The following is a 26,367-nucleotide window of genomic DNA, read 5'->3' on the forward strand; positions in this document are numbered from 1 at the left end:
CTCCCTGCGAGGATTAGGAACTGAATCTTTGCGACGACAATTGCAGAGAAATTTTTCCTCCTCTTTTATCTCGAGGAAAGAATGAATGAAGGGGCATTTGGAAAGGATCCCAAATAAAAAGATTCTTTCTGAGTGAAGAAGATTTCTGATTCCGTGGCAGAAGCTTTCATTCATTCGCATTCACTGGTGTAGAGTTTCTTGTCTCGTTTATTGGAAAAACGATCAGATCAACAAAGTCCCGCGACAAAAAAAAGTCTAATTGCTCTTTATTAAGCAAGTATTGAATTTCACTTGTACTGATGGAAGTTACTTACGTGAATAATGAGAAACCCTGTTAGATACTGATAGGTGAAGCCAATTAACTCACTCCCTAAGGTCATACATTCTTCTATTATGTTACTCTGCATGTAATGAATATTGCTCCTGAGATATAATTGACAATCCTTTTATTGGTAAGATGGCTTAATTGAACACTAAATAACTCAAACCTTAAAAGTTGAAAAAAATTTATAAGAAATATACTTTAAACGCATCAAAATCACAATGTGAAATATGGTAGTTAAACTAGTTTTTATATATTTAATATTAGTTGGCTTAATAGACTTTATAAAGAAAGTTGAAGAATGGATTGCATTAATTGAAACAGAACTTCAGAAAGGATTAAGGTGGTATTTAAACCCGCTATAGACCATTAGGGGCATTGACGAGATCGCTCGAACAAGAAGGCACCTTAAACTAATTTATACGGTCAAAAAATTTATTGCAGTTAAATTAGTTTTCACTCAGAATTATATGTTTTTAATTCTTTAAACTGACCCATTAGCTAAAAATCTTATCGACTGATCAAAAATTGCGACGTTCTATTAATTGTATTCCCATGATTTGTTTGTATGTGTCCCAATATATTCATGTTACTGAAAAGAGAAAAAGTTTAACTAATCACTCATTTTAATTGTTTCAAAATTCCAAATGCTTTTTAGGAAATGACGGCATAATTTTTTTTTTTAATTTTCTATGAATCGTTTTAATTTTTTTAATCAAATTTATTCATTAAATGATTATTGTACTGGTATTATAACAATTCTTTAACAAGAATTAAATGGAAAAAATGTTGAATCGCATTTTATACGCATCTATATAAGCATTAAATATCTAGATAAGCTTACGTGGACTCCCAAATCTTGAGTTGAATGGCATGTGTAGAGTTACAGTTTTTTAAGCTGGAAAACATGTTAGTTAAAAAATTGAAAAGGCTTATTACATGCGTAAAATACTTATAGTCTTCTTTAGAAAATATTATTTGCCATAACTATTTCACAAATTCCAAGAGCCTTCAAACTTACGAAAACAATTGTGCTTCTAAGACAGCAATTATTCACTATTATAGCTTTTGATATAGATTCTCATTTATCTATTATATTTATAACGGATGCTAGTTGTTATTATACCATATATTATACCATAATCAATTTAATGCAAATTTGCGAGGGTACTTTCTCTGCTCCAACCTTGAATCATAGAAGCTAACTAACCTTAAATTCGAATAAGCATGTTTTTCGGCTTAAGGGGGAAGCATTTTATTAGTGCATATTAACCTCTTTTTCACATTATAAACTCTAAAAACATGTGAATCTACAGAAAATTATTTATCAAGAGTATCACATGAAATTACAAAGAACAAAGTAATTTTGCAGAAATGAAGCAAAAGCTCTCTAAGACTTTAGACATTCCCAGCTCTTAGGCATTAAGCCTTGCATAAACATGTTGAAATTATAGGATTGTGTTCTTTATTTAAAAAAATGAGTAACCTAATGCACAATATAATCGTATTTGGCTCTTATTCCAATTTGAGTTCAATCAACCTACAAATCTTATTACTCCTTGTTTGGACCTGTCTGGCCACATTCAGCTGCTTTAAATTATACTCAAGAGTCAATCTACTTGAGACATGTGAATTAAGTTAGTATATTACCTGAATACAAACTTCATATGCTTCAAAAATATAAGTAGGAAATAATAATTGAGTTCAAGCTCTCAAAATCAAGCATTCATTTTCAAGACTTACTAGACGTGCTTGAAAATAGGCAAAAGTTATTTGAAATATTGCTAAACGTTTCCAATGAAAAATGGAAAAATAACGGTTGAAACAAAACTAGAAAAACCACAGTAGCCGAGAGGGAAAAAGGAGGAAAAACGAAACAAGAAATACCACAGTCGGTGAGAGGGGCAGATCAGGGTAAAATCTATTTTAAGACATTATATATTAGTATAAAATAATTCGGCTTATATTGACAGAAAGAGGAGCGCTCAAAAATATTAACAATTTCAAATTAATTATTACAGTCACATCAAATTAACCAAACTGTAATAATGCCAAAATTAATCCAATAAAAAAATTTTAATGGGCTAACTCGAATTTATGAAGGAAAACTCATTCTAAAAATCTCTAATACTCTGCTGGATTCCATTAAAGTATTTCAAAAAATTCCATTTTTCTCGACAATGCGAACTCTCCAGAAAAACAGAGAAGACTTTATAAATGAGGACTTTTGACACCTATTCAGAGCCATTGTTATAGGTATTTCTTTCCAACTTACCTTTACAATCGACCAGCATGTGAGTCAAAAATATTATTTCATCTCAATGAGGAAAGGTATTTTTAGAAGTGGGCTCCGTGACGTCATATCGGTTTCCCGTAGCAACCTGTATCCTCGCTTTCTCCAGTACACTCTCTTTTACCCATTAAGAAATCAAAGACACCAGACGATTAAAGCGGGCGACTATGATGTTATCCACTTAGCACCTGCTTAGCTTTAGACTTCCGTTTAAGAAAGGGTGTGGTAAATTAAATAGTGCTGTAGAAACACCCCTCTATTTAGAAAGGATTGGAGAAAAAAAAACTTTTTCTACGTAAAATCGTTTCGAACTCTTAAAAAAAAGAAGGAAAAAGTAGCTCAGTTTTGTACGAATTTATTTCTAAAGAAGTACTTCTATGTTGGTTCTTTCAGTAAGTGTATTGCAGTAGTAGAGCATTATGGCCAGACAAGACATATTTTTCCGTAATGTAAAAAAAATATGTAAAAAAAATAATTACAATATAACTTTTATGTTATGGTATAAATTGTAATTTCACCAAATACCTTTCTTTTTAATATTGAGGTGGTGGTGAGAAAAAAATGTATATTTGATATTAAAAAAAATATATGGCACATTTTTCCGCACGTGCAATGCTAATAAAATGCAAAAAAAAATTATCATTAAATACTTTAAAAAGTAAAAATTGCTTGAATCGCTATAATTGTAATTTCGACGAAAAACTTTTTTTACATTGGTGAGAAAAATGTGTATTGGGTACAAAAAAATCAGTATAATACTTTTATAATTAAAAGGATTTTTTTTCTGCTCCATCAATGCTAATAAAATGTACAAAAAATTTTTTAATTAAATTTACGCTAATGAGTTAGGAGTTTACACAAACGTAATAGCATGCATAAAACTTACGCACAATTATTAAAAATAATTGCAACGCATTAATTTCGATTTTAAGGAAAAAAAGCACTGATTTAATTTCTTCAGATGTTCTAACAACATTACAATTGACTTTATTAGAAAATAGCGTTTTATTAATTTAAAAATTAATTTTTTTGACTTCAAACTCTGAGCGAATAAAACAAATTATTTATTTTAAAAAATCACATCCTATTTTCATTTTGTTTACTCTATAACTTTTCCATACTGTACCGATTGCAAAAAATAGTGCCTTTAGCTATCTAAATAAATAGTTATAAACTAATCATATTATATTTTAAAATAATAAAATGGGACATTTCGAAACAAATTTTTAAAAGGTTATATTTTAAAAACAAGAATATTTCAATTGTTTCTCCTTTGTAGTTACAATATTTGCTGTATCGCAAGATATGGTAAAGAACTTTTTGAAATATTCATTGAATATTCATACTTTTTGAAATCATTAAACTGCAAAATAAAAATAAATTCAGACATTTTCATGCTCTGGTCAAGGTCTGGTCAAAACTATCAGTATATTATGAGATTTACCATATTTTTATAGTTTCTGACTCTATGGGAACACCAAAAGCTCGATAATTTTTACCAAATCACTTGGGTTTATGAATTTCCTAAAATTAACTATAAAACATGGTATTATAATGTGTGATAAAATTTGGTAAATATGGTAAAGCTTGGTAATTTTATCATGATGCCTTAGAGCAGCATGGAGTAAAAACTAGTTATTTGATCAAATTTATTTTTCAGTTTTGTATTTTTAACTAAATGTATGATAATAGGAGCAATAAGTTTGAAAGCTAGAATTCCCATTAAGCCGTTATTACCTTACCGGAAAAATTAACAAATTAATGGTTTAAATACAGTATATTTTAGATTTTAACTCCAGAATTATGGGAAGGTGGTTTACAGAAATGTCGCTGCATTTCATTACGGTAATTTAACCAGAATTTTTTCTCCGTACGCTCGCTTCACGTTTTTATTTATATTCTGTGCATGGCGCTTGAAACATGATAAAATTTGTTCCTCGTAACGGAAAAAAACTAGACATTTTTTAAAATGTTTGAACAATGTTTTTGAATTTTATCGTAAAGTTTATTTATTTATTTTTTTATCTTAATTTCATTTGGTACACAATAACAATTTTCAAATCTGGACTTACCTCGTTTCCGCAAAAAGTAACTCAATCATTGGTTTCCAAAGATTATTTGAAGTAAAAACTGCCTTACTCCCAGCATTAAAAATTACTCATTAAACCACACGGTAAAAAATTCTGGATCGAATTCCAGTTAAGAGTACGGCTTTCAAGAACTGAACTTTCTGGTACTTTTTAAAGCAAACGCACATGTTACGAAAGAAGAAACTAATACACCGTAATTTTTATTTTTGCAGTAATTATTGTAAAATTACTGAATCACTCTACCAACATAAATATTACTGTAAAAACTACGTCGTAATTTTTATTGACAAAAAAATGAGTTTCATCTATGATTGACCAAAAATGCCAGTACTTTACACTGTAATTTGATCCGGAATTTTTCACAATGCATGCAATTTAGTGCAATTAGAGATGTAATTCGTATGCCTGCCACAAAGAGCATACAGCATACATACTCCTCTGGAATTTGTTTTAGTGGTATTTTTTAATTTTATTTTTAATTTTGAACAAAACTTTATTGCTTAAATTTGTAATACGTAATACGAGGATTCCGTACCTCATCAACTAAATTAAGAAACAATCCTCTAAGAGATGGACTCTGCTAAATTTAACTTTTTCCTTTGCTTAATTTCTTATAACCAACAGCTTTCATTGATATATTCGATGCTTTCAAAATATATGAATAAGAGAGTGAATATTGCCTTACCTTCGTGTAAAGTGTAAATAAAATGGCATGGAAAGCACCAGTTATGAAGCAATACTTAAAGACCTTTATTTTAAAATCTGCAACCTAACAAAATAGCATCCCTTTTTAAGTTAATAAAAAATGTTCTTTCCACAGATTATTTTACTATTATATTTATGTCAAGAATTTGTCAATATGTCAAGAATTTGTTGATAATCTATTTCTCAGATTTCTGGTGGCTCAGGGGATAGAGCGTTCGCCTTCCAATGAGGTGAACCGAGTTCAAATCCCAGCGATGGCTGATGAATACGAATTCCATACCTGGCTTACACCACCCACAGTACTGACGTGAAATATCCTCAGTGGTAGACTGATCATGAGTTAGAGTCCTCTTACCGCCAGGCTAACCGTGGGAGGTTTCGATGGTTTCCCTCTCCGTGTAACGCAAATGTGGCTTAGTTCCGTCAAACAGTCCTCCACGAAGGCAAATTTCTCTCTATACTTGAGTTCCCCCTATATTTCTCCCTATACTTGGAATTCCCTTCTCTTTTGGACTGGCTTCACAAAACAAGGTAACGGAGTTGAACATTAGTAGACGTAAACCAAAAATTGCTTTCTTATTTTGTTTGTGAAGCTTGTTCCATTTAAATGAAAATGGGTAAAGCAATAAGAAACTTCTTTTCATCATGGCTAATAAACTTAAAATGAAGAATTAGACAAATATAAAAATAAAAAAATAATCTTCCCTAGAATCAAAGTAACGCTTGCTTCCTTTAATTTGCTAAAGTCATAATAAAGACATCAATTTATGAAAGTTTTCAAATTATTGATGCTTATAACATGCTCTATTTTTCAAATAAATAATATGTTATAAACAAAGTGGTTATCGTTCTTAACGCGAAGCTTTCAAATCAATCAATAACGTTTAAATCTATAAGATTCAAACATATTGAAAAAGCAGTTACCTAAACCCTGCGTGCAGATTTCTGGATATTTTATTCAATCTATACCTCAAAATTCAAACATCTTAAGCAAAAATCATCAGAAATGTTCACAGAAGAAAAAAAAAGTAAAATTATAGTATTCTCTGTTTCAAAGCACTCGAAGAAAAGAAGAAAAGGGGCGGAAGATGAAAAAAAAATCTCGCCTGAGATTTTGAACCAATCAAGTGAAGAACTTTTTTCTTTTCATCTTCAAAACGTGGACTGCATTTACATTTTTTGTAGAGAACATTTGACAGTAAAAAGAATCGCAATCCCCGTAAAAGTATTCCTAAACAGAAGAAGAAGTGTGCCTTTGCCACTTCCTCTGCTTCAATTCTGATAAATTGTTTAAACTTTCAATAGATGGTTTTGCCCTTCCTTGTATAAACCGCGCGCGGTTTTCAAGTTTTATCCCATTGAATAAAACTTATATTTTCTAGAAGAAACACTGCTTTGTGATATGAAAATAGTTCCTTTTATGTGCATTTCTGAGGTTTGTTCCATTTGCATATACAGTTGGGGACCTTACTTTGAGGATGGACTTAACCTTAAATTTAGTATCTCCATGGGAAAAACTGAATTTCATTTTACAGAATTTTGAAATATTTTATCGTTTTTCGAATAAACAAATCGAAATCAAGTATTCTTCCGTTTAATGTTTTTTTTTTAAAATATTTTGGGGAAGCTTAAAATAATTGTTTCTTGTGCGAGAAAAATGTAAATTTTGAAACAAATTCTTCGACGTTTCCATAGGAAATACAACATTATTTTCTAAACTGAAAGCTTTCTAAATCATTTTTTTTCTAAGAACTGCAAGCAAATAAATATTGAATAAACTCTTCAAATCTCCTTTTTCAGAAATCTTCGTTTATAATGATAATGTTAATGTATAACCGTTCTACAGCTTAAAACTAATAGTAATAGATAACATCACCTTAATAATGTTGAATAGCGTAAAATAAATTACTTCATAAAACAACTGAAGCATTTTTATCCATAACTTTAAAGAAGAAAAAATCCATGCTTTTTGTTCCCATTTAAGAAAATGTTATACACTCTGCACATAATTTGTTATTATAAAAAAAAAAAACAATAAATAAGCGCATTAAGAGTTAAGCGAGAGCATTTGTTAGGTTAGTAACATAACAAATATACATTTTTTTTTTTTGATATGCAATAAACATTTTATAATCTTTTCATACTCGCCCATTTTTGCAAACTTATCTATAGATATAAAGTAATTTTTTAAAAATAAATTGATTTTTATCAAGCGTTTATTAAAAATTGCTTAGAATAAAGTAAAAAATTTTTTTAAAAGATTCTGTAGTTGTTTACATATTATATAAAAAAAATTGTGTGCCATAATATTACGCACAAAAGAAAGTGTACATTTTTCACTTTTTGTCTCTCCTACCATATTCTTTTTTTAGAATGTAATAAATTTCGTTTATAAAGTTATTAAGGAAACTGTGCCTTTTAAAAAATTCCATTAATAAACCCAAATACAAAAATTTTACATTAATGAAAACATACAGCAAAAATTTGTTTCTGTATTGTTTTTATGGTTCCAGCGATATAGATTGCAATTTTTGTAATTATATAAGATATGAAATGATATGAATTTATAAAAAATCAATCAAATGAAAAAGCAATCAGATATGAAAAAGCAGATATGAAAAAGCAATTCAATCAAAGCATCTATTTTCCCCAAAGAAGTTGAATTTTGTTTAGTAAGGTTTTTAAAATCCAGATGTTTAATTATTTAAATTTTATCGATTACAAAATTCAAATATTCAATTATGAAAATAATTTAAGAAGCAATTTTATTTACTTAATGAATAATCTGGTCACAATAGCAATATTATTTAAAAAATTAGTTTCTTGAAAAGCATAGTGTAATTGCGTGTCTATGAAATATCTTACAAGGGGAGCTAGGGAAGTGTGATTCGCCAATTTTGAAATAAACTAGTGTAATAATTTCTACTAGTAACCTAATTAAACTAGTGTGATTTATAAAAAATTAATTTTTTTCATATTGTTAGATCTTGCAAAGAAATCTGAAATAATTTATGTAATTGCATGAAATTAAATTGCATTTTTAAAAATATTTTCAAATTTTTTCGGTGGGAAATTTGAACTTGAAAAATGTTTAATATTTCAATTCGATTTTTTTCATAAAGAATCAACTGTACTGTAAACACAAAATTTGAGGTGATTTGTCACTTTAAGGTGGAAAATCTGCTGATATCTATGTCAATACCTGTGAATTGTTCAATATTTTGTCAAAACATAGCTATTTTAATAATATTATTCATACAATTATTTCTATTACTGATATCTTAGCCAATTTTTGAAATATTTAACATTAAAAGTTGGCATCTTCCTATCTTGAAACATAGGTTAGAGTAGCGCCGCCATATAGAATAGAGCGGACCAAAAACGTGTAGTCTCTTTTTACATGTCGACGCTACTCTAACCTATGTTGCAAGATAGGAGGGTGCCAACTTTTAATGTTAAATATTTCAAAAATTAGCTAGGATATCAGATATTAAAATAATTGTATGAATAATATTATAAAAATAGCAATGTTTCGTCAAAATATTGAACAATTCACAGGACCAACGGATTTTCCACCTTAATGTGACAAATCACCTCAAATTTTGTGTATACAGTACAGTTGATCTTTTATGAAAAAAATCGAATTGAAATATTAAACATTTCTTAAGTTCAAATTTCCAGCCGAAAAAATTTGAAAATATTTTTAAAAATGCAATTTAATTTTTTGCAGTCACATAAATTATTTCAGATTTTTTTGCAAGATCTAACAATATGAAAGAAAATTACTTTTTTATAAATCGCATTTTTGGATGTTACATAAGCTATACTCACAAAAAATTCCATCAGTTTGGTTAAAAATAGTTGATGCCTATTTTTTTTTTAATTAACCTAACAGGTTTTTCTGAAATACTACAGATATATAAATTTTCGAAATCAATTTTGACAATAAATATGCGTTTTATAGTACGTGAAAGTACCACAAAATTAATTGGAGTAGGAGATAATTACAGTAACTAATAGTCTGCATTGAAGTAATAAAATACCGAATTTTCTATATATTGAATTATTTTTTATCTCTCATAGGACCTTCTATGAGCCTAAACGAATGTTGCCCCCCTAAAATTATTCCTCATAAGGCATACATCCCACTAGTTTATTTCAAAATTGGCGAGTCACACTTCCCCAGTTTCCTTTGTTAGCAAAAATTTCATTTAGTAAAAGACTTTTCTTTATTTTCATGAAGAAATAAGGAGGTGCCAAGAAATAATTAAATTATACTTTATTATCCTATATTCTTGCACCTACTATTTTAATGATCGAATAATTCCTCAAAATTGAAGGTTAATGTTGCAAGAAGACATTATAAATTTAATTTATAATTTTGTTGGGTTTTTTTTTTAAAGAATAAATTGCATTGCCATATTCCATTCTTTGTTGGGAGTCCGTTTAACATTAAAAGGAATTGGCGGCAGCCAAAAACTCAAAAAAATGTATTTTGAATCAATAACAATGGAAGATGTATTTTCTTCTCGAAAAGTGCATCCCTAAAGTGGAGCGCCACAGAAAGCATTTAGCTTCGTCCATCCTTGCATGGAGTTAGGGGAATGGGGATGATAAAAAGGATGGGTGGGAAACAGTCTTGCAAAGATATAGATTCAAAGAAGAAAGAGAAAGACCGCAGATGTTCTTTACGACCGATCATTAGCATTGGCGACTAAGCGCCAAAGGCTATAGGCAACATTAACCTTGCTTCGGCTAATGCTGAAGCCGAGAGAGCATTCTTTTGCCAATGCTCTCAGGTTTTGTAGTTTACGAGAGATATTCTTTCTCTAAACTGCATCCGATATCTTTCACACTGAATATAGTGCAATTGGGTATTCGTGCATATATATGTAAGTGGTATGTTGGCGAAAGCTGTATAATTTAGTATCCACACGCATGTAAGTGTTGGTCTCAAGAAAAAAAATTATGTAGAACTTTCACTAAGTTATCCAAATTCATTATTTTTATTGTTAAAAAAGTGTTCGCTAATAAATAAAATAAATGAATGTTATGTAAAGAAATTAGTTGAAACATGAAGTAATGTCTACACCAGCGGTTCCCAAAAGGCGTTCCGAGAGTTAAGACTTTTTTTAACCAGTAATGATTTTTAAAACCTTTAAATATATTTAGATATTATTATTTATTTAACATTCGGTTGTCTTTATAAAATTAAAATGCTATCAAAAGAGAAACGGCATTGTTTCTAATTTAATTTTTCTCATAACATATTAAATCAACTATGAAATGGACATGCAATTGTAAAAATTGTATTATTATTTCAAATTAAAACAAAATAACTAAATACGTTATGATTATTCTTTTTAGTTTCTATTTTAAGGATTTTTTATTTCAATTTTTTAGGTTCATTAGAATTTTAAGATTTTTACTTCAAGTTTTTAGTCTTTATTTTATTCATTTTTATCTTACATATAGTACCAAAAACGAATTCAAAACTAGATTAGGTACAGGACTTCGAATGTCGGACAAAAAATCTAATTTAAAATTATCATGGAAAATTTCCTTCCCCTTACTATATATTTTCAAAATGAAGTCTCTTATTGATTAATACATTCATAATCGTCTTGATTTGCTTTATTTATTAAATTGGGGTTCCGTCAAAAAAAAAAAGGTTTACTTTTTAGGGTTCCGTAGCCGAAAAAAATTGTAAAAATTTCGGAACAAAGTACCATTAAAAGTAATGGAATTCTGAAAGCCGATAAATTGGAACAAACGATATAGAACAAAAAATATGATACTAAAAATTGTGACGTATTTCTTACAGTAATATTTTTTGCAAAATCATTAAATCTCTGTAATTAAATAAAGTTGCGGTAGAAGCTTTTACAGTGAAATTAAATTGTATGGTAAAAGGGATTTTATGGATGCTGCACTCTGGGTGCCAGTACTTTTTACAGTAATTTGATGTGGACTTTTTTACAGTGTATACATATAAGATGACATGTCCAGATTGATTAACTGATTCATTATCGCATAACATAAACTGCTGAATCTCGAAGCATGAAATTTGGACATTGGGTTCCTCTTATGTCGTAAGCACCCACAATAGAAAAAAATTTTATATTCTAGCCTTAAGAGGGTTAAATAAGAGTTGAAAAATTGTAATCTATAATGATAATGTGAAACGTTTGCATGCGTCTATTTGTTTTTTTCTTTCTTATAACTTCAGAGCCTTTTTCACTAACATTTGGTAAATGGAGTTATTTTAGCCCTCAATCCTACATTTCTTGAAAAATATCAATTCGATCGTTTGACAGAGATATTTGAAAAATAGATTTTTTTGGCAATAGCTATTGGTTTAAATTAAACTATACATTTCTCTATTCAAATATTTTGAATATGTCACTGATACTTGCTAGCTTATAACTCTCATTATTAAAAAAGGAGTTTATTGCACGACCTTTAATAACTAATTATTCAGTCATTGTGTAAAATAAATGCAATGAACAACGCTAATATTGTAACTTGAGAGGACTACATCACCAAATTAGAATCCCTAAAGTCATTTGAAACCCCATGTTTATTTTGTTTATAGCTATGCTTAAAACAAAATAAGCTACGCAGTATATAAAATAAAAATTAGATTTGTACTGGAGCAAAAAAATAAAGTGAAAAAATGGTATTACTTCACTTAGGAGAAACATAAATAATCACCTAACTATGATTGACTCAAATGGTGCTTAATTAATTTTGGCAATGGATATTGAACGATTTAAAAAAATGAACTATGAACTAAAAACTGAAATAAGGGAGAAACATGGTAGTAGTTTGTTACAGAGAAACGTAAAAAATCTCCAAGCTATCATTGATTACAATGATGCTTAATTATGTAATGATAATTGGCACTATTGGTGTTATGGTAATTGATACAGTTTTAGTCGATAGCAAATATACTAATTTACGTACAAAGATGCCCATGTTAGTACATTAGGTAGCTATTAAAACTTGCATCAATTCTACGCAATATTATAATAGATATTGTTCAAAAGGATTTTTTACTGCCCCTCGGAAGTAATAAGTACCGAACAAAATCACATGATTGTGGTAAATTTTAACTTTCGTGGGTTACTAACTCAAGGAACAGAATCATTTAAAATGACACTGAATACGGTTAATCCTTGTTTTAAAGGGATGAACTACTTAAAACTAGTTTCACTCAATCTAATAGGGTAAAGCCGCGAAGAAGGACAAATCAAAATAAATAAAAAAGAACTGAATCATTCTTTCAATTTTGCGCATGATTTAAGTGTTATTTTACTGATTTATTGCATATTTACTTTTTCCACACCATATAAGGAATGGGAATGCAACTAGTAAAATATATTTAGAATGTAAATGGTAGTTATAGTCCAAATTATCTTGTTTTGACAAACATATTCTAGTCAACGGATGTCAATGGAACTTGGTATTTGCGTTTTGTGGAACATTGCCAATTTTTAATCTCCCTGAGCATGATTTTCATAAGTAGTACTTACTTACTTATCCTCGTATTGCCGAACTGGCACAAAAGGCGTCGAGTCTTTTTCTCCACAGACTCCTGTCTATGGCCAGGCAACTCGCTTCTTCCCATCCAGCTGTACTAAGATCTTCCTTAATGCATCTTTGCCCAATTAATCTCGGTCTCCCTCCTTTTCTCTTTCCGTCAGGCACCCATAAGCTTGCAACATTTCCGGGCTTGTTTCTATCTGTTCTTAGTATATGCCTTCGTTTTAAAATTTCTTCATTAACAGATGGGATATTAACTTTTGTTAAAAGGTCTATATCTGTTATACTATTGGTGCGGAAGATTTTAAGTATTATTTTTAAGCATCTATTTTGAAAAGCTTCAAGTTATTCTTTTTCTGATTTCCGGGAACTACAGAATTCGGCACCATACAGAAGAATGGAACGCGTTGTAGTGTTATAGGCATTTGTTTTTGCTTTTAATTTTATATTTGAGGATCTCCAAAAATTGTTCAAACCTCTAAGTAGTAGTAACATGAAAATTGTATTAAAGTGGCTGGTAGAAACATACTAAATTATTTTTTGTGGGCTTTAAGACGTCAGTGATGCCAAAAACACTTCATCGTGTGATAATCATAGATACAATTTATTATATTTATGTGCAGTGGTTGTCTATATCATTTTAAACCAAATTTTAAGATCCACGAAATAAATAGATAGCAAAAAAGATAATGTTACTCTGAACATAAAAATGAAATTTTACACAAAATGAGTTTAAAGCGACCGTACTTCCCTGGGAAAAATAAATCAGTAATAAAAATAAAAGCCAAGTGTCTCATTGCATAACAAGCGATCCAGATGCCGCGTGCTTGACGGTTGAGCTTGCCTTAATACATTTTGAACATGTGTGTGAGGAGTATTAGAACTGCACATAAAACATATGATCATTTAAATAACTGAGTGGGGTCAATTGTAACATTTTTTACTTAACTATTTCTAACTAACAAAAATCCAACATATTATTAGTATTAATTGACAGACGAGTAAAGTAGACTATCCTCTACTAGAAAAAAATAATAAATACCTTATTTTAAATGTTATTATTCTGGTTACTAACAATTTTTGACAGTCGTGCACTTGTTACAATTGTCCCCACTTACGGGGTCAATTGTAACAGTTCATAAATTCAACTAAAACATAGTTAATTATACATATTATCATAGTTGTGATATATTTTTTATTGATCAAAATAGTAGTGATATTTTAGGTGTAAAAATAATAATGAGCAGAGACATAAAGGGTTAAACTTTTAACTTTAAGGGGTTAAAATTTTTAATTTATGCTGTGAAAGGTGACAAATAAAATAATGCACTTGCAACATAATATAAATGATATAGGAAACTACTGGTGGTTCTTAAAGAGTTAAGTAATGGTTTGTAAACATAAGATTATTTACTTTCAGCTGTTACAATTGTCCCTCTATTGTTACAATCGTCCCCAAGACGCCATTTCAGCTTCATTTGTTAAAAACAATGCTAGTTAATTGACAAAACTAATCTTTTTTTGAAATGTTAAATAAGGTGTCCACTTACATATTCGGTTAATTATTTTTATTTGTTTAAACAAAATTACTTTGTTACAATATAATATTCTAATACCAAAAAAGTACTTACGTATCGTGAAAATATCTTTTGTGATGTAACTCTTTCAAAAGTACATAAAAATGGTTGCCAGCAGGGGTGTACACGTAGATTTATTAAATACACCTTGCGCGCCACCTATAGGAACCAAATCTAGAACCCAACACTCGAAGTTTTTGCTCTGTTACAATCGTACCCTGTTACAATTGACCCCACTCTCCCCTATTCTTTAGGATAAATTAATTTTTGCGTATTTCCAAAAATCTGCGAAAAATAATTTTGTCATAAAGTGTTTGTATTCAGGAACCTGTATAATTTGGAAATGTAAATATTTTGTTTATATTATTTTTTAATGCATAATTTGCTTTAAAAAAAACTTTTAATGTTTGAAACCATAAAAATCATTATAACTTTCCAACACTTTTAGTAACAAAAATAATAAAGGAACTATAAACTAATTAATTAATCATTACGTTGTCAGAAGACTAAAGAAAAAACTGAAATATTTTTAATCATGACTGCTTAGAATTTTAAATAAAAACATCATGACACTTTTGACACGTGAATGCCAATCCAGATTTTATGGAAAAGATTTGTAAGTTATTATTAGTTGATAATACTTTGAAGAATTCGAATCCTCACCTTGAAGGCGTAATCAAAATTTTACTACACCGTTTACAACTACAGTTGAAAATAAACTACCGATTGAGATTTTTATAGACGGTTTCTTTTATTTTGTTTTTCTATTATAGATCCTTGTTCCATTTTTATAAGCTTTCTCCGAATAATGCGTCGATAGACGTGTATTTAGGCAATATTCTCTTCTATTTTATCCTAAAATGTAAATCATGAAGTGTATTAGAATTGCTCTAAATTTCTGACTAATGAAAGTTTATATTAGAAGAGTAAGGCAAAAAGACTCTCTAGTTAGTATTAAATTAACCAAAAAATGGGTGTTTTTCTGCTTTTGCTGAATCTAGTTTTTAAAATATATTTTATTTTTACAAATATTTAAAAAACTAGTTTGTGATGAAAGATTAAATATTTTTTTTTATTTAGAAATTATTGTAAAAACTTGGAAAAGTATTTATTAAAAGTATATATTATAACTATGTCGACAAATTTTTTTATTTTTGTAAGTATTTAAAAAACTAGCTTGTGATGTAAGATTAATTTTTTTTTTTCGAAACTATCGTAAAAACTTGGAAAAGTATTTATTAAAAGTATATATTGTAACTATGTTGACAAATTTTCTTTTTTCTTATTGTAACGGGCACAGAAAGATTTTTTGGGAAATATTTACTAGCCCACTTCCGCTTTATATATAGAATGAAATTCGTAAAATTTATGATATGAATTAAAGCATGTCTTAGAAATTAAATTATGTTCAATGTAATTCATTTTACCTTTTTTTAATTACAAAAATAATTTATATTTGTGTTTTGTTATTCAGTTAAAACATTGCTTCTGAGCGATAATTGATAATCTAGTTATATAGTAAAATTAAAAATCACCACATATTAGCAAAATAAATCAAGTTCAATTCCTTGCAATTCCCAAAGAGAGCTTCACAATATGCAATGCTTTATCAAATTTATAAAACTTAACATATTAAACTTTAACATATGATACAAATCCTTTTTTCAAACCCATATTTAGTAAATTTGATCACACCGAGGAATATGTACATGGAAATTTTTGCAAATGTGCGTACCTTTTTGTAAAAATCACTTTATGGAATTCAATTTAAAGAATTAAACTTCTTAAAATGTGATCATTTTTTCAAATGAGCAATTTAAGTATAATTATACATTTATTAAGTTTAATTTAAAGCTTAAGATGAGACTCTTAAAATTTTGACCCATATCTCTAGAAAAATAATTTAAACAATATACGAATACAATTTTTACTATCGCTTGCAATTTACGATAGTAAAAATTGCTTATTAATTTTTCGATTCAATAAATTATTTTTCATAAAATGTTGATGAAACACTAATTCAGTAGTTAAAATTAAATACTAGTTAATTATTTTAATATCAGTTTGCTTCAAATAAAAACTAAAGTTTAAATAAAGTTTTTATTTATTTCTTTTTGCAACAAAATAGCGACTGCATCAAAAAATATGCAAAATCTCTGGTTTCTTAACCACTTTACGAGCATTTTTATACCTTAAGATAATTAAACAATTCTCAAGTACGCATTATTAAATAACATTTTCGGTGCAAATTTAAACAAATAAATCATGACGTAGCCAACAGCCCTATAAAGTACACCATTCTCCGTCTCATTTACAATGTTCGTCTGGGTATTTTAGGAAGCAATATTATACCACATTTGGGCTCGAAAAGGATTAGACGTAACTTCCCGCCTAAAATATTTAATTGGAGAGAGGCAGAAAGCCAAATCTGGAAAATCAACGTTACACATTGTGTTGCGCCATACTCCGAGGAAAGCGTGCGGTGATCCAGAAAGGCGTCCAACGTACTTTGACGTGATCTTCGCGTGATATATTGAATTATATGTCTCGCGAGCGGAACACAGGAATCCGATAAGCGCTTAATGGAATGCCGGAATCCATAATAATGTCACTAGCATATGAGTGATATAACTGCTGAGAGAGATTGGACTCGGATTGCTTTTATCGTGGAGAAATACCCGTGGGTTTGTTATACCGAGCAGAAGTTTTCGACTTCATCTTTCTAAAACATGCATTGCCAGCATTTAAAATTATTAGTATCGTTTGAAACTAGCGGAGTTACCATTTTATACTATTTTGATAAACGATTTTCTTTAATTCTTAAAAAAAAGTCGCTTGCATTTTAAATTATTCGTATCGTTTGAAACTAGCGGAGTTGCCATTTTATACCATTTTGGTAAATGATTTACTTTAAAATTTAAAATAAAAAGTCGTCTGCATTTTAAATTATTAGTATCGTTTGAAATAAGTGAACATTTTGCCATTTTGCACCATTTTGGCTAACAATAAACTTAAAATTCCTAAAACGAATAGTCTGAATTTGAAATTGAATCCGTATGTTTTGAAAAAGTGAAGGAGTTGTCATTTTATATGATTTTGATTAACGGTTCACCTGGAAGCTCTAAAAAACAGTCAATCACAATCTTTCCTTATAAACGGATAAAGATACTATTACTTTTAAATGTGGGTTTTAAATTAACAGTATCATATGATATATGATACTATTAATTGAAAGCGACAATTTAAATGCTTAAGAATGATTATGAACGGAAATAACAATTTAAATGATTACTGAATAATGAGTAATTGATGATTGGAGGCATTAAAGTTGAATATCACAAAATAGTTCTATTGACATAATTTGTAACAAAGTATTGTTATAAATGGTAATAATTTTTTTAGAAGCAAAGTATTGTTAAAATATCAGTTATTACCTTGAAAAATGCTGTGAAATTTTAAATAAGTCCATAAATGGAAATTTTATTTTCAAATATAATTAACGAATATTCCTTTTTTTAATCTTTCATGATATGAAAAAAAACATAACTTTCAAAAGTAAAAAAAAAAATTTTAATATTGCCTGTGTATCTCACAATATTTTAATTTACCAGCATAACCTATAATAGTTTTAGTTTTGTAAATAAAACATATTTCCTAAGCACATGTTCCCAAAACTACTGTTATAATCTTTTTTTTTCATTCGTAACACAGAATAATCCACCATAATAGCAGTCCTTTTGCTAACAAGCCCGCACCTTCTTTGACAAGTTGAAAACGAAAAGAAAACAACTTCACAAAAGTCAACAAAAAAAAAGCCAATATACTTAAATTTTGAATCACTACAATAAAGAATGCATACATATTTGAGGTCAAAAGATTCAAGGTGTCAAAAAAATTGTGTTCAAATAAAAAAAACAGCTATGTTTCTTTTTCTATTTTAAAACGTTCTTCGTGCATGGTCACGATTTGACTTTTCGAAAGAACCACATTCACATTTCACTTTATGCTTTTAGAATTTTTCGTTCTCTTACATATTTTCTTTTGTTACTCTTCCATTTTTATTTTGATGCAAAAAGTCATTTCACTAGTGTTGAATGTAAAAATCTAGAAAAATGGCTCAGAAATTCGAACAAGTGTTGCATAGATTTTAAGAAATTATCATTAATAAAAACAAATGTCTAACTAATTAAATAACATAAACATTTACATGTACATTGATTGATCTATAAATCACTCTATCAGAAACAAGGTTTAGTTACTTTAAAAACTTGTTATACACTGTAACATTTAAAAATTAAACCGTTTACGCAATTTAAAATTACATTATGAAACATTAACGCAACGTTACATAACGTTTATATCCTTCACATTTACATAACGTGAAGGTGTCCGTTGAACTAAATGTTTAAAAAATTTATTCTTTCATTACTTTAATCATTATTTCGGACCAAAAATAATCTGCAAATTGAAATAAAAATTTCAAAAAAAGTTCTTTTATTCAATGTTTTTAATTAATTTTAATTGTGAAATAAAATTTTTCTATAATCAAATATATCTCTATAATGTTAGTTCGCAGAGAAATGACGATCGCAGTGTAGTTATCAATAAAAAAAATTTAAATCTTTGAATAAATATTTAGCAAGCTCTAATTTCTTTAACTGAAATGCTACATTACTGCTGCATCAAATTAGCTATAAATATCCAAATTCTTCTGAATTCTTTGCTTAATTAAGTTAAATTCCCTTATTACGGCTTTACTTGCTTTAATGTTTTCAGAGTAACTCACGCAAATTGTTAAAGTAATTTCGCTCATTTTGAATAAATTATTTTTCACTTTTGCCTTAAATCCTAAACTAATGCTATTAAGCATAATTTGGTTTCTGTATATACAATATTTAAAACTGTTTTCGTTGGAGTTTTTGAATAGATTGTTTACTTCCCGAGTTCAGTTTTGTGTTTTAAAGAAACATAACTTCTAAAAATTGCAAGATTTCTTCAATTATTTTTATCTATATTCGGATATCTTTTCTTACATTATTTAGATTTTTTCTGTAAATGTATGGCATATATAAAGTTTAAATTTATTTTTTTAGAAATCCATAAAATCAATTATGTTTTGTAATGAGTAATTAAGTTCCTTACCCTACAATAAAGGTAGAGACACTTACAGTTTTTGGCATTTTTTTATTCAATTTTCTCATAAAATAATTAAAGGATTATTTTATAAATTTAAGGCATTATATTTCCTATACTTATCAGTATACTTTAAAGTTTTCATAAGTTTGAAGACTGGTACGAAATTACGAACAAAAAAGAATGTTTTTGAACGCCTTCAGCTATAAAATATAGCAATAAGTTTGTAACTTGAATCGATTATTTCGGTTTTCATATGCAATAATTGCACGAAATTTCATAAACCTATCTTTGATATTAATGGAGATATGAAGATTTTTTTTTAAAAAAATTTTTGCCTTACGTTTTGTTTTCTTATACCATCACGTTTCGTTGTCCGGACAATTATTAAAGGGTTTTATTCATTTATTAAATTTCGTTTTATGATACTAAATGAAATTTGCGGAAGAAGCCAATCATTCACAGCTTTCTTTCAAAATTTTCAAAAGCTTAGAAAATTGCTCGAAATTTGTTAAATTTTCAAGATATTCAAATCGTAGTTTTTCATAAATTACTGAATATTATTCTCAACAAAATTCAGAAGAAAAAAAATTATTAGTTTTACTCGCATGCGCAGTGTAAAGGAACTACTTTAAATAATAACATTCATATCTGCCGCAATATAGCTTCTTTCGGTTTCTCAAAGACCATTAATATTTTGCTTTCAACAGAATATTTTCGGGAGAGGCTGATGAAAATAATTATGTATTTATTTGCCTTTAAACAGACAATGGCAAGTGTATTAGGTAGCAAATTTATTATTCTATGTAAATCTAAGTTAGGAAAAAAAACTAAATATCAAGTTATTAAACTAACTTTATCAAAACTCCATGGAAACTTTTCGTTACGTAAATTAATGCATTTACGAAACTCACTTATTACTGTAAACTTGTGTGACTTTAAAAAAAATTATAAGGAATTATTGTTGTAAAGAATTCGAAAAAGATATTTAAGTTTATTTAGAAGAATTTAATTTGTTTAGAAGAATTTAAATATATTTAGAAGAAAACAAACTTCTTCATTATCCAGACATTGTTCAAAGAACGACAAAGAAAAATGTTTTCTTAGATAATCATGTTTTGATTAAACATAATATTTTCATAAGTAAATTTCGTTAACGATTAACTTCTTTTAGCAAAATTGGATTTCAGCTTATGAGAAAAATTTTTGGCACAGCTTTCTACCTTCACTGTCGATAAGCCTAATTCTTTTGAGTGACATCTCAACATATGTTACGGAAATTTTCAAATCTCTAAAATTAGTTTGAAAGTTTTATTAAAAAATCTTTTAATGGGTAATTTCGTTCTTGCTAATAAACTTTTAGTGATTTGCAGATAAATTCAAAAGGATTTTTAATGGCAAGTACACAGTCCTCTTTTAATGGTACTTTCTAAATTATCCATAAAAATTCATATCATATGAGATTAAAGCGCACATTTTAGGGGTATTTTTTCTTATGTATAAAATTCAATTCTAAATTACTTTATTGAACAATTTTCATGCTAGATTTTCCTGCTATTTAAATTTTTGAACTTACATTATAACTCTATCCTGAATTTTAATTATTACAATTATAATTAGCTTTATTAAATATTCTTAAAAAGGAATTCTTAAAAAGGAATGAGGCCAATCATGCGATAAAAAACTCATTTTTTTTAGACTTTTTTGAGAAAATTAATGGAATAAATCAGAATTCTGAAAAAATACTTTTTCTTGCATCGAATGAACATTAAAAAATAATTTATGCAAAGCAATATAAAAAAAAGGATACTTTTTATTTAAACCTTTTTTTAATTCTCTGCTTCTGTTGGTCCAGAAACATCTGTTTTAAATTAAGTTTACTTTGATTATATACTCAGAAGGCTACCATATTCGTAGAACTTTATTAAGTATGAGGTTATTACGTAATTTATTACGTAGACCATATTACGTAGAACGTCCCATACGCCTACTGCTTCTAGAATGGCACGCTCTTTTTAAACTCCTAACTTTCTTGTGAGTTTAAATTCTAATTTTACCAGAACATCGTCAGAAGAATGTTCTTACAAAAACATTTATTATTATTATCATCATTTTTTTTAAAGCTGTACCGTCGGTCCAGCAGCACTAAGTTAGCAAATAAAATTCATTACTCTAATATGAGCAAACTCCTACCCAAAAACCTAAGAACTTGAAACTGTTTTATATGCCAACTTATGATAAAATGACACCCTTTTTTTAACTCCTATTTTCCAAAAAGAGCGCCAGAAAATTGTTCATAACAAAACTTTTCCTTTGTAGAAACGTTTCGTTTTAAATGTTATTATTCTAAGTAAAGAAATAAACATTTCCATAAATGCAATATTATAATTTTCAATATCAGCATTTTTCATGTGCGTACGGCAGGCTCATCAGCACCTGTCGTTAAAAGAAATCAAAATCTATTTTGATGATATAAACAAAAACAACCCAATTTTTTTTTATTCCAACTTATGCTAGAATGGTGCGTTTTTTTAACTCTTACTTTCTGAAATCACCATTTTAAAGTCTAAGCAATTTAGTATTATATGGTAAGCAATATCATTATAGGATAATATACAATTTTTAGGTATTGAGGATCCGTTTGAGCACAAACTGGGCTGACCTAAAATGTTGCAAGTAATGATGAAAAATATGTAAACGTAATTATATTACGATTTTTTAATTTATTCCAATAAGATATTAATAAGTTAATGTGTTTCATTTGCTAGCTAGTAAAATATTGAAATATGATCTATGAAAAAAATACACTACTGGCTGTTAAAATTGCTTCACCAGGAAGGCGACACACCACGAACGTGAAATTTGCAGAACGGCTAAAGCATGCTGTGGTATGCAAATGATTTGCTTATCAGCGCATTCATGTAAAGCAGGTGGCGGTAGCGATACCTACAATGTGTATAAAATAAGAGATTTGACTGTAAGTTTCTCATACAGAAATTGAATTTGAGCATTGTTCTTGGGTAAAAGAAGTTTCAGTTATGTTCAGTTATGCCTCGTGTAAAGGAAAAATGCCTACCAGCACGTACCTGAGTTTGATCGAGGTTGAATTGTGGCCTACCGGAAGTGCGATTTATCATACCGAAGTGTTACTTTTCGTGTTGGTCGATATCTCATGACTGTTAACAGAATATGGAATCGATGGGTTCATTACGGTCATATGAAACGCCATGAAGGTTCGCCTGTTGCCCTGGCCAGCACATTCTCCTGATTTCTCACCGATTGAAAACGTCTAAGCAATGGTTGCCAAACGACTGGCATGCCATCACTCTTCAGTCACTACAGTCAATGAATGGTGGCATAATGTTGAATCTGCATGGAATTCTGTACCCGTTCACGCTATCCAATCTCTTTTCGACTCGATGCCCAGGAGAATAACTGCTGTTATTGCTGCCAGGGGAGGCTGCTCTGAGTACTGATTCCTCAGGACATCCAAATATCTTGAAAATGTAATCATCTGTTCTTCCAACTATAATGGATGTGAGCAATAAATATCATTCTGTTATTTGCATTCCTTCCTGGTGTAGCAATTTTAATAGCCAGTAGTGTATTTCAGTTCACACTTGTTAAGCAAAGAATTTAATATTTTTTTTTGCTATTACTGAAAAAAAAAATCTTAAGCAAAAGCAACAACGAATCATATAAGTTTTACCAAAGCACAATTTTAAATATTTTTTTTAAAAATTTATGTGAATACTTTGAAGTATCTTAATAAAATATGAAAGAAAAGGAAAAGATATAAAAAAAAATTAAGAAAGATTTATGGGCAAATGAAAAGTTTAAAAGTACCGGAACTCAGGGAGACGGTACTTTTTGCCGTATAATTCATTTTTACCGACACATGTTAAGGAACAAAAAATTTAATTTACCGTAATTTTTATAGAAATAATTACCCTAAAATCACTAAATCTTTTTGATTAAATAAATATTATTGTAAAAATTATAGTATAATATTTTACAAATGATGTACACAAAGTACCGATAAGTTATACTCAGGGTAACCACTTCAAAACTCATTCTAATGGTTGCTATGTTTGTGTTTTAATGTATTATTTTATTGACTTAAACTTATTTTCCACACCACTGCACATAAATTATTTAAAAGTTCAAATGCAACGCCACTTTGTTCTAGCTCTTTCCAGGTGAGGCTTTTAAAATGTTTGCAAAATTAAGAAAAATTGTGAAAGATTTGGTTTTAAATATCGGCCACTCTATAAAATATTTTTCAAAAATCGTAGTAGTTGGCAGGTCTGTATACTGTAATTTGATCCCGAATTTTTTTACGGTGCACTGAAAGAATACTGAAGTTTTGATACGAAAACCAAATAACCTATATGCCTAAATTGCTCTTTATACAGCGAAATCATCATATTTCTATCATTCGATATGATTTCCAGAATCGAGGCCCCAATGTGGTTGCCACATGACAGATATTATGCACAATTAATCATTTTTTTTTAATATTAAGAAAACAATATACTAATTGATTTTCACACTTAAGCAAATATTCCACTCTCCTATCTGAAACTTTTATTGGATACAAGTCAGGTGTTGAATTTGAGAAATAGTTCTTTTTTTGCGTAATATTGAGCGTAATTGCAAAAATAAAATCGAAAAAATATTCAAATTCAGCGCAAAAGAGCTGTTATTTTTACAGTGCATTAATGTTGTAATATTCTATTCAGTTTCCTTATCAGATTGCTTTTAATTTACTTTTTTGTTCAAACTTCTTTTCAGGTATTTGAAAACTTTTCCTCTATTATACTGGTTTCCGGACAAAACTACATATCTTAAAAAATCACGAAATCCTGATTAAAATGCCACTATATCAAACTATTGATGGATTACCAGTCCCTCTTTTTTATGATCCAAAAATCGTACGTACCGCCATGGAATATTTACCAGGAGATGACGACATTATTGTGTCGAGTTTTCCTAAATGTGGTGCATCTTTTGTCTCTCAAATTGTTCAACTCATTTTGAAAAATGGACAGCAATGCTATTCTACGGACGAATTTTTCTCATCCGTTCCAATTTTAGAGTTAATGGGAACAGAAACTGTACACAATTTGCCAAGTCCACGCTGTTTAAAAACTTACTTGCCACTAGATAGAATCGAGTATAAAAAACACTCCAAATATATTTATGTTGCAAGGCATTTTTCAGAGTGTGTCGTATCCTACTACAGGCATATAAGGATGTTTCCTGTTTATTTGTTTACGGATGGAACTATTGACGAATTTGTAAGTTTATTCATCAAAGGAGAAGTCTGTTATGGTGACTATATTTCCCATTTCAGTTCTGGTTACAGTAAAAGATGGTATGACAATGTTTTGTTCATTACGTATGAATCGCTCACATTAAGCTTAAAAGATGCAATTTTGCAGATAGCTGGTTTCTTAGGAGAAAAACATGTTCGGAATCTAAAAAGATGCGGGGAAAAAGTCTTAAAAGATATCTTATTTCTCAACAGCAGTTTCATGAAAAGTACAGTTGATGATTTTTGGCGGGAAATGTTTTTAGAGAAGCTTCTAGCCGGTAAATGCGACTTACACTTTCCTGTTGCTGATAAGTATGCCAGGATGGTGAAGGAAGCTGAAAGTAAAGGTCATTTCTTGAACGATGTTCCCGATGATATTACTCTATCTGAAGAAAACATTGAAAAACTGGAAAAATACTTCAAAGACAGAGTATGGATAGAAGGCTCTGCTATTTGGAATTATTTCATGAAAATTGATATCAATTGTTAACCCAATCACTGTAGGGTACTTCATTTTTTGAGCTTTGCAGAGTTACTCAATATATATCAGTCTGAAATATAACAGATGATTGACCAATTGTGAACTACAATGGTTGCTTATTACATAAACATTTGTATATTACTAATTTCAAACACTTGGTTTTAAATTTCTTTCAGGGATTTGTAAATTGAATTATACTTTTGCCTTACTTACTTTGTATTTTAATAGGTTCTTTTAATATTTAATAAAAAAATTAATTATACTTTCGTCTCATTTAATTTATATTTATTTATTTAGATATCTTTTGCTGATTGTTTTTTTTTTAATTTTTAATAATTTGTGTTTTTATTTACATTTAGATCAGAAATTTCATCCTAAGTGTGAAATCTCAATTTTATTTTCAAGTAGATAATCTAAAATTCAACCCGAGTTTGATAAACCGAATCCGAAATAAGAAAATTTAAAATTCACAAACATGAAAGCCAAGAAAGATCGAAATATTAAGATGGAGGAAACTTTAACTTTTTCAAAGTTAAAATTATAGTATTATTTCAAAACTAAATATTTATTATAAAAACTATTATTATTAAAAATATTAGTTGTACTTACGACCTTTTAATTCGTTATATGGATTACATGTAAATGATATTTACGTATGAAGGATAAGTATCCATAACGCATTAAAAACGAGAAAAAAATCTAAAAGGTAAGTGCGTGCCTTTGAAGTTGAAATTAATTGGGTGAATATGGAGCAAAAGCCTAACAAATTACTAAAGAACGTTTTAATAAGTTTTTAGAATAACAAAAATGTACAAAAAAACTTTAGTTGAATGCACAAATAATTTTTGATTATTGCATTTATTAAATTCTCAAAAGCTTGCAATTTTATTATTAGTAACATTAT

The 26,367-nt window shown here is 28.8% G+C and overlaps 2 protein-coding genes across 3 annotated transcripts in view; one reads left to right on the plus strand and one right to left on the minus strand.

The window, feature by feature from the left end:
• The window catches only part of LOC107439551 (sulfotransferase ssu-1), a 46,860-nt gene extending 21,137 nt beyond the window's left edge, over window positions 1-25,723 (plus strand). For both annotated transcript variants that reach the window (XM_016052189.4, XM_087165968.1), the window contains exon 2: window positions 24,460-25,723. In XM_016052189.4, the coding sequence (XP_015907675.3) occupies window positions 24,540-25,472 (933 nt within the window). In that variant the 5' untranslated portion in view covers window positions 24,460-24,539 and the 3' untranslated portion in view covers window positions 25,473-25,723. The remainder of the gene's footprint in view (window positions 1-24,459) is intronic.
• The window catches only part of LOC107439549 (acetylcholine receptor subunit beta-like 1), a 113,830-nt gene that overhangs the window by 74,073 nt on the left and 13,390 nt on the right, over window positions 1-26,367 (minus strand). The gene's annotated exons all lie outside the window — the stretch shown is intronic.

This window comes from Parasteatoda tepidariorum, chromosome 6 (genome assembly GCF_982258835.1).
Source record: "Parasteatoda tepidariorum strain Cologne lab strain chromosome 6, Ptep-v5.0, whole genome shotgun sequence".
Lineage (NCBI taxonomy): Eukaryota > Metazoa > Arthropoda > Arachnida > Araneae > Theridiidae > Parasteatoda > Parasteatoda tepidariorum.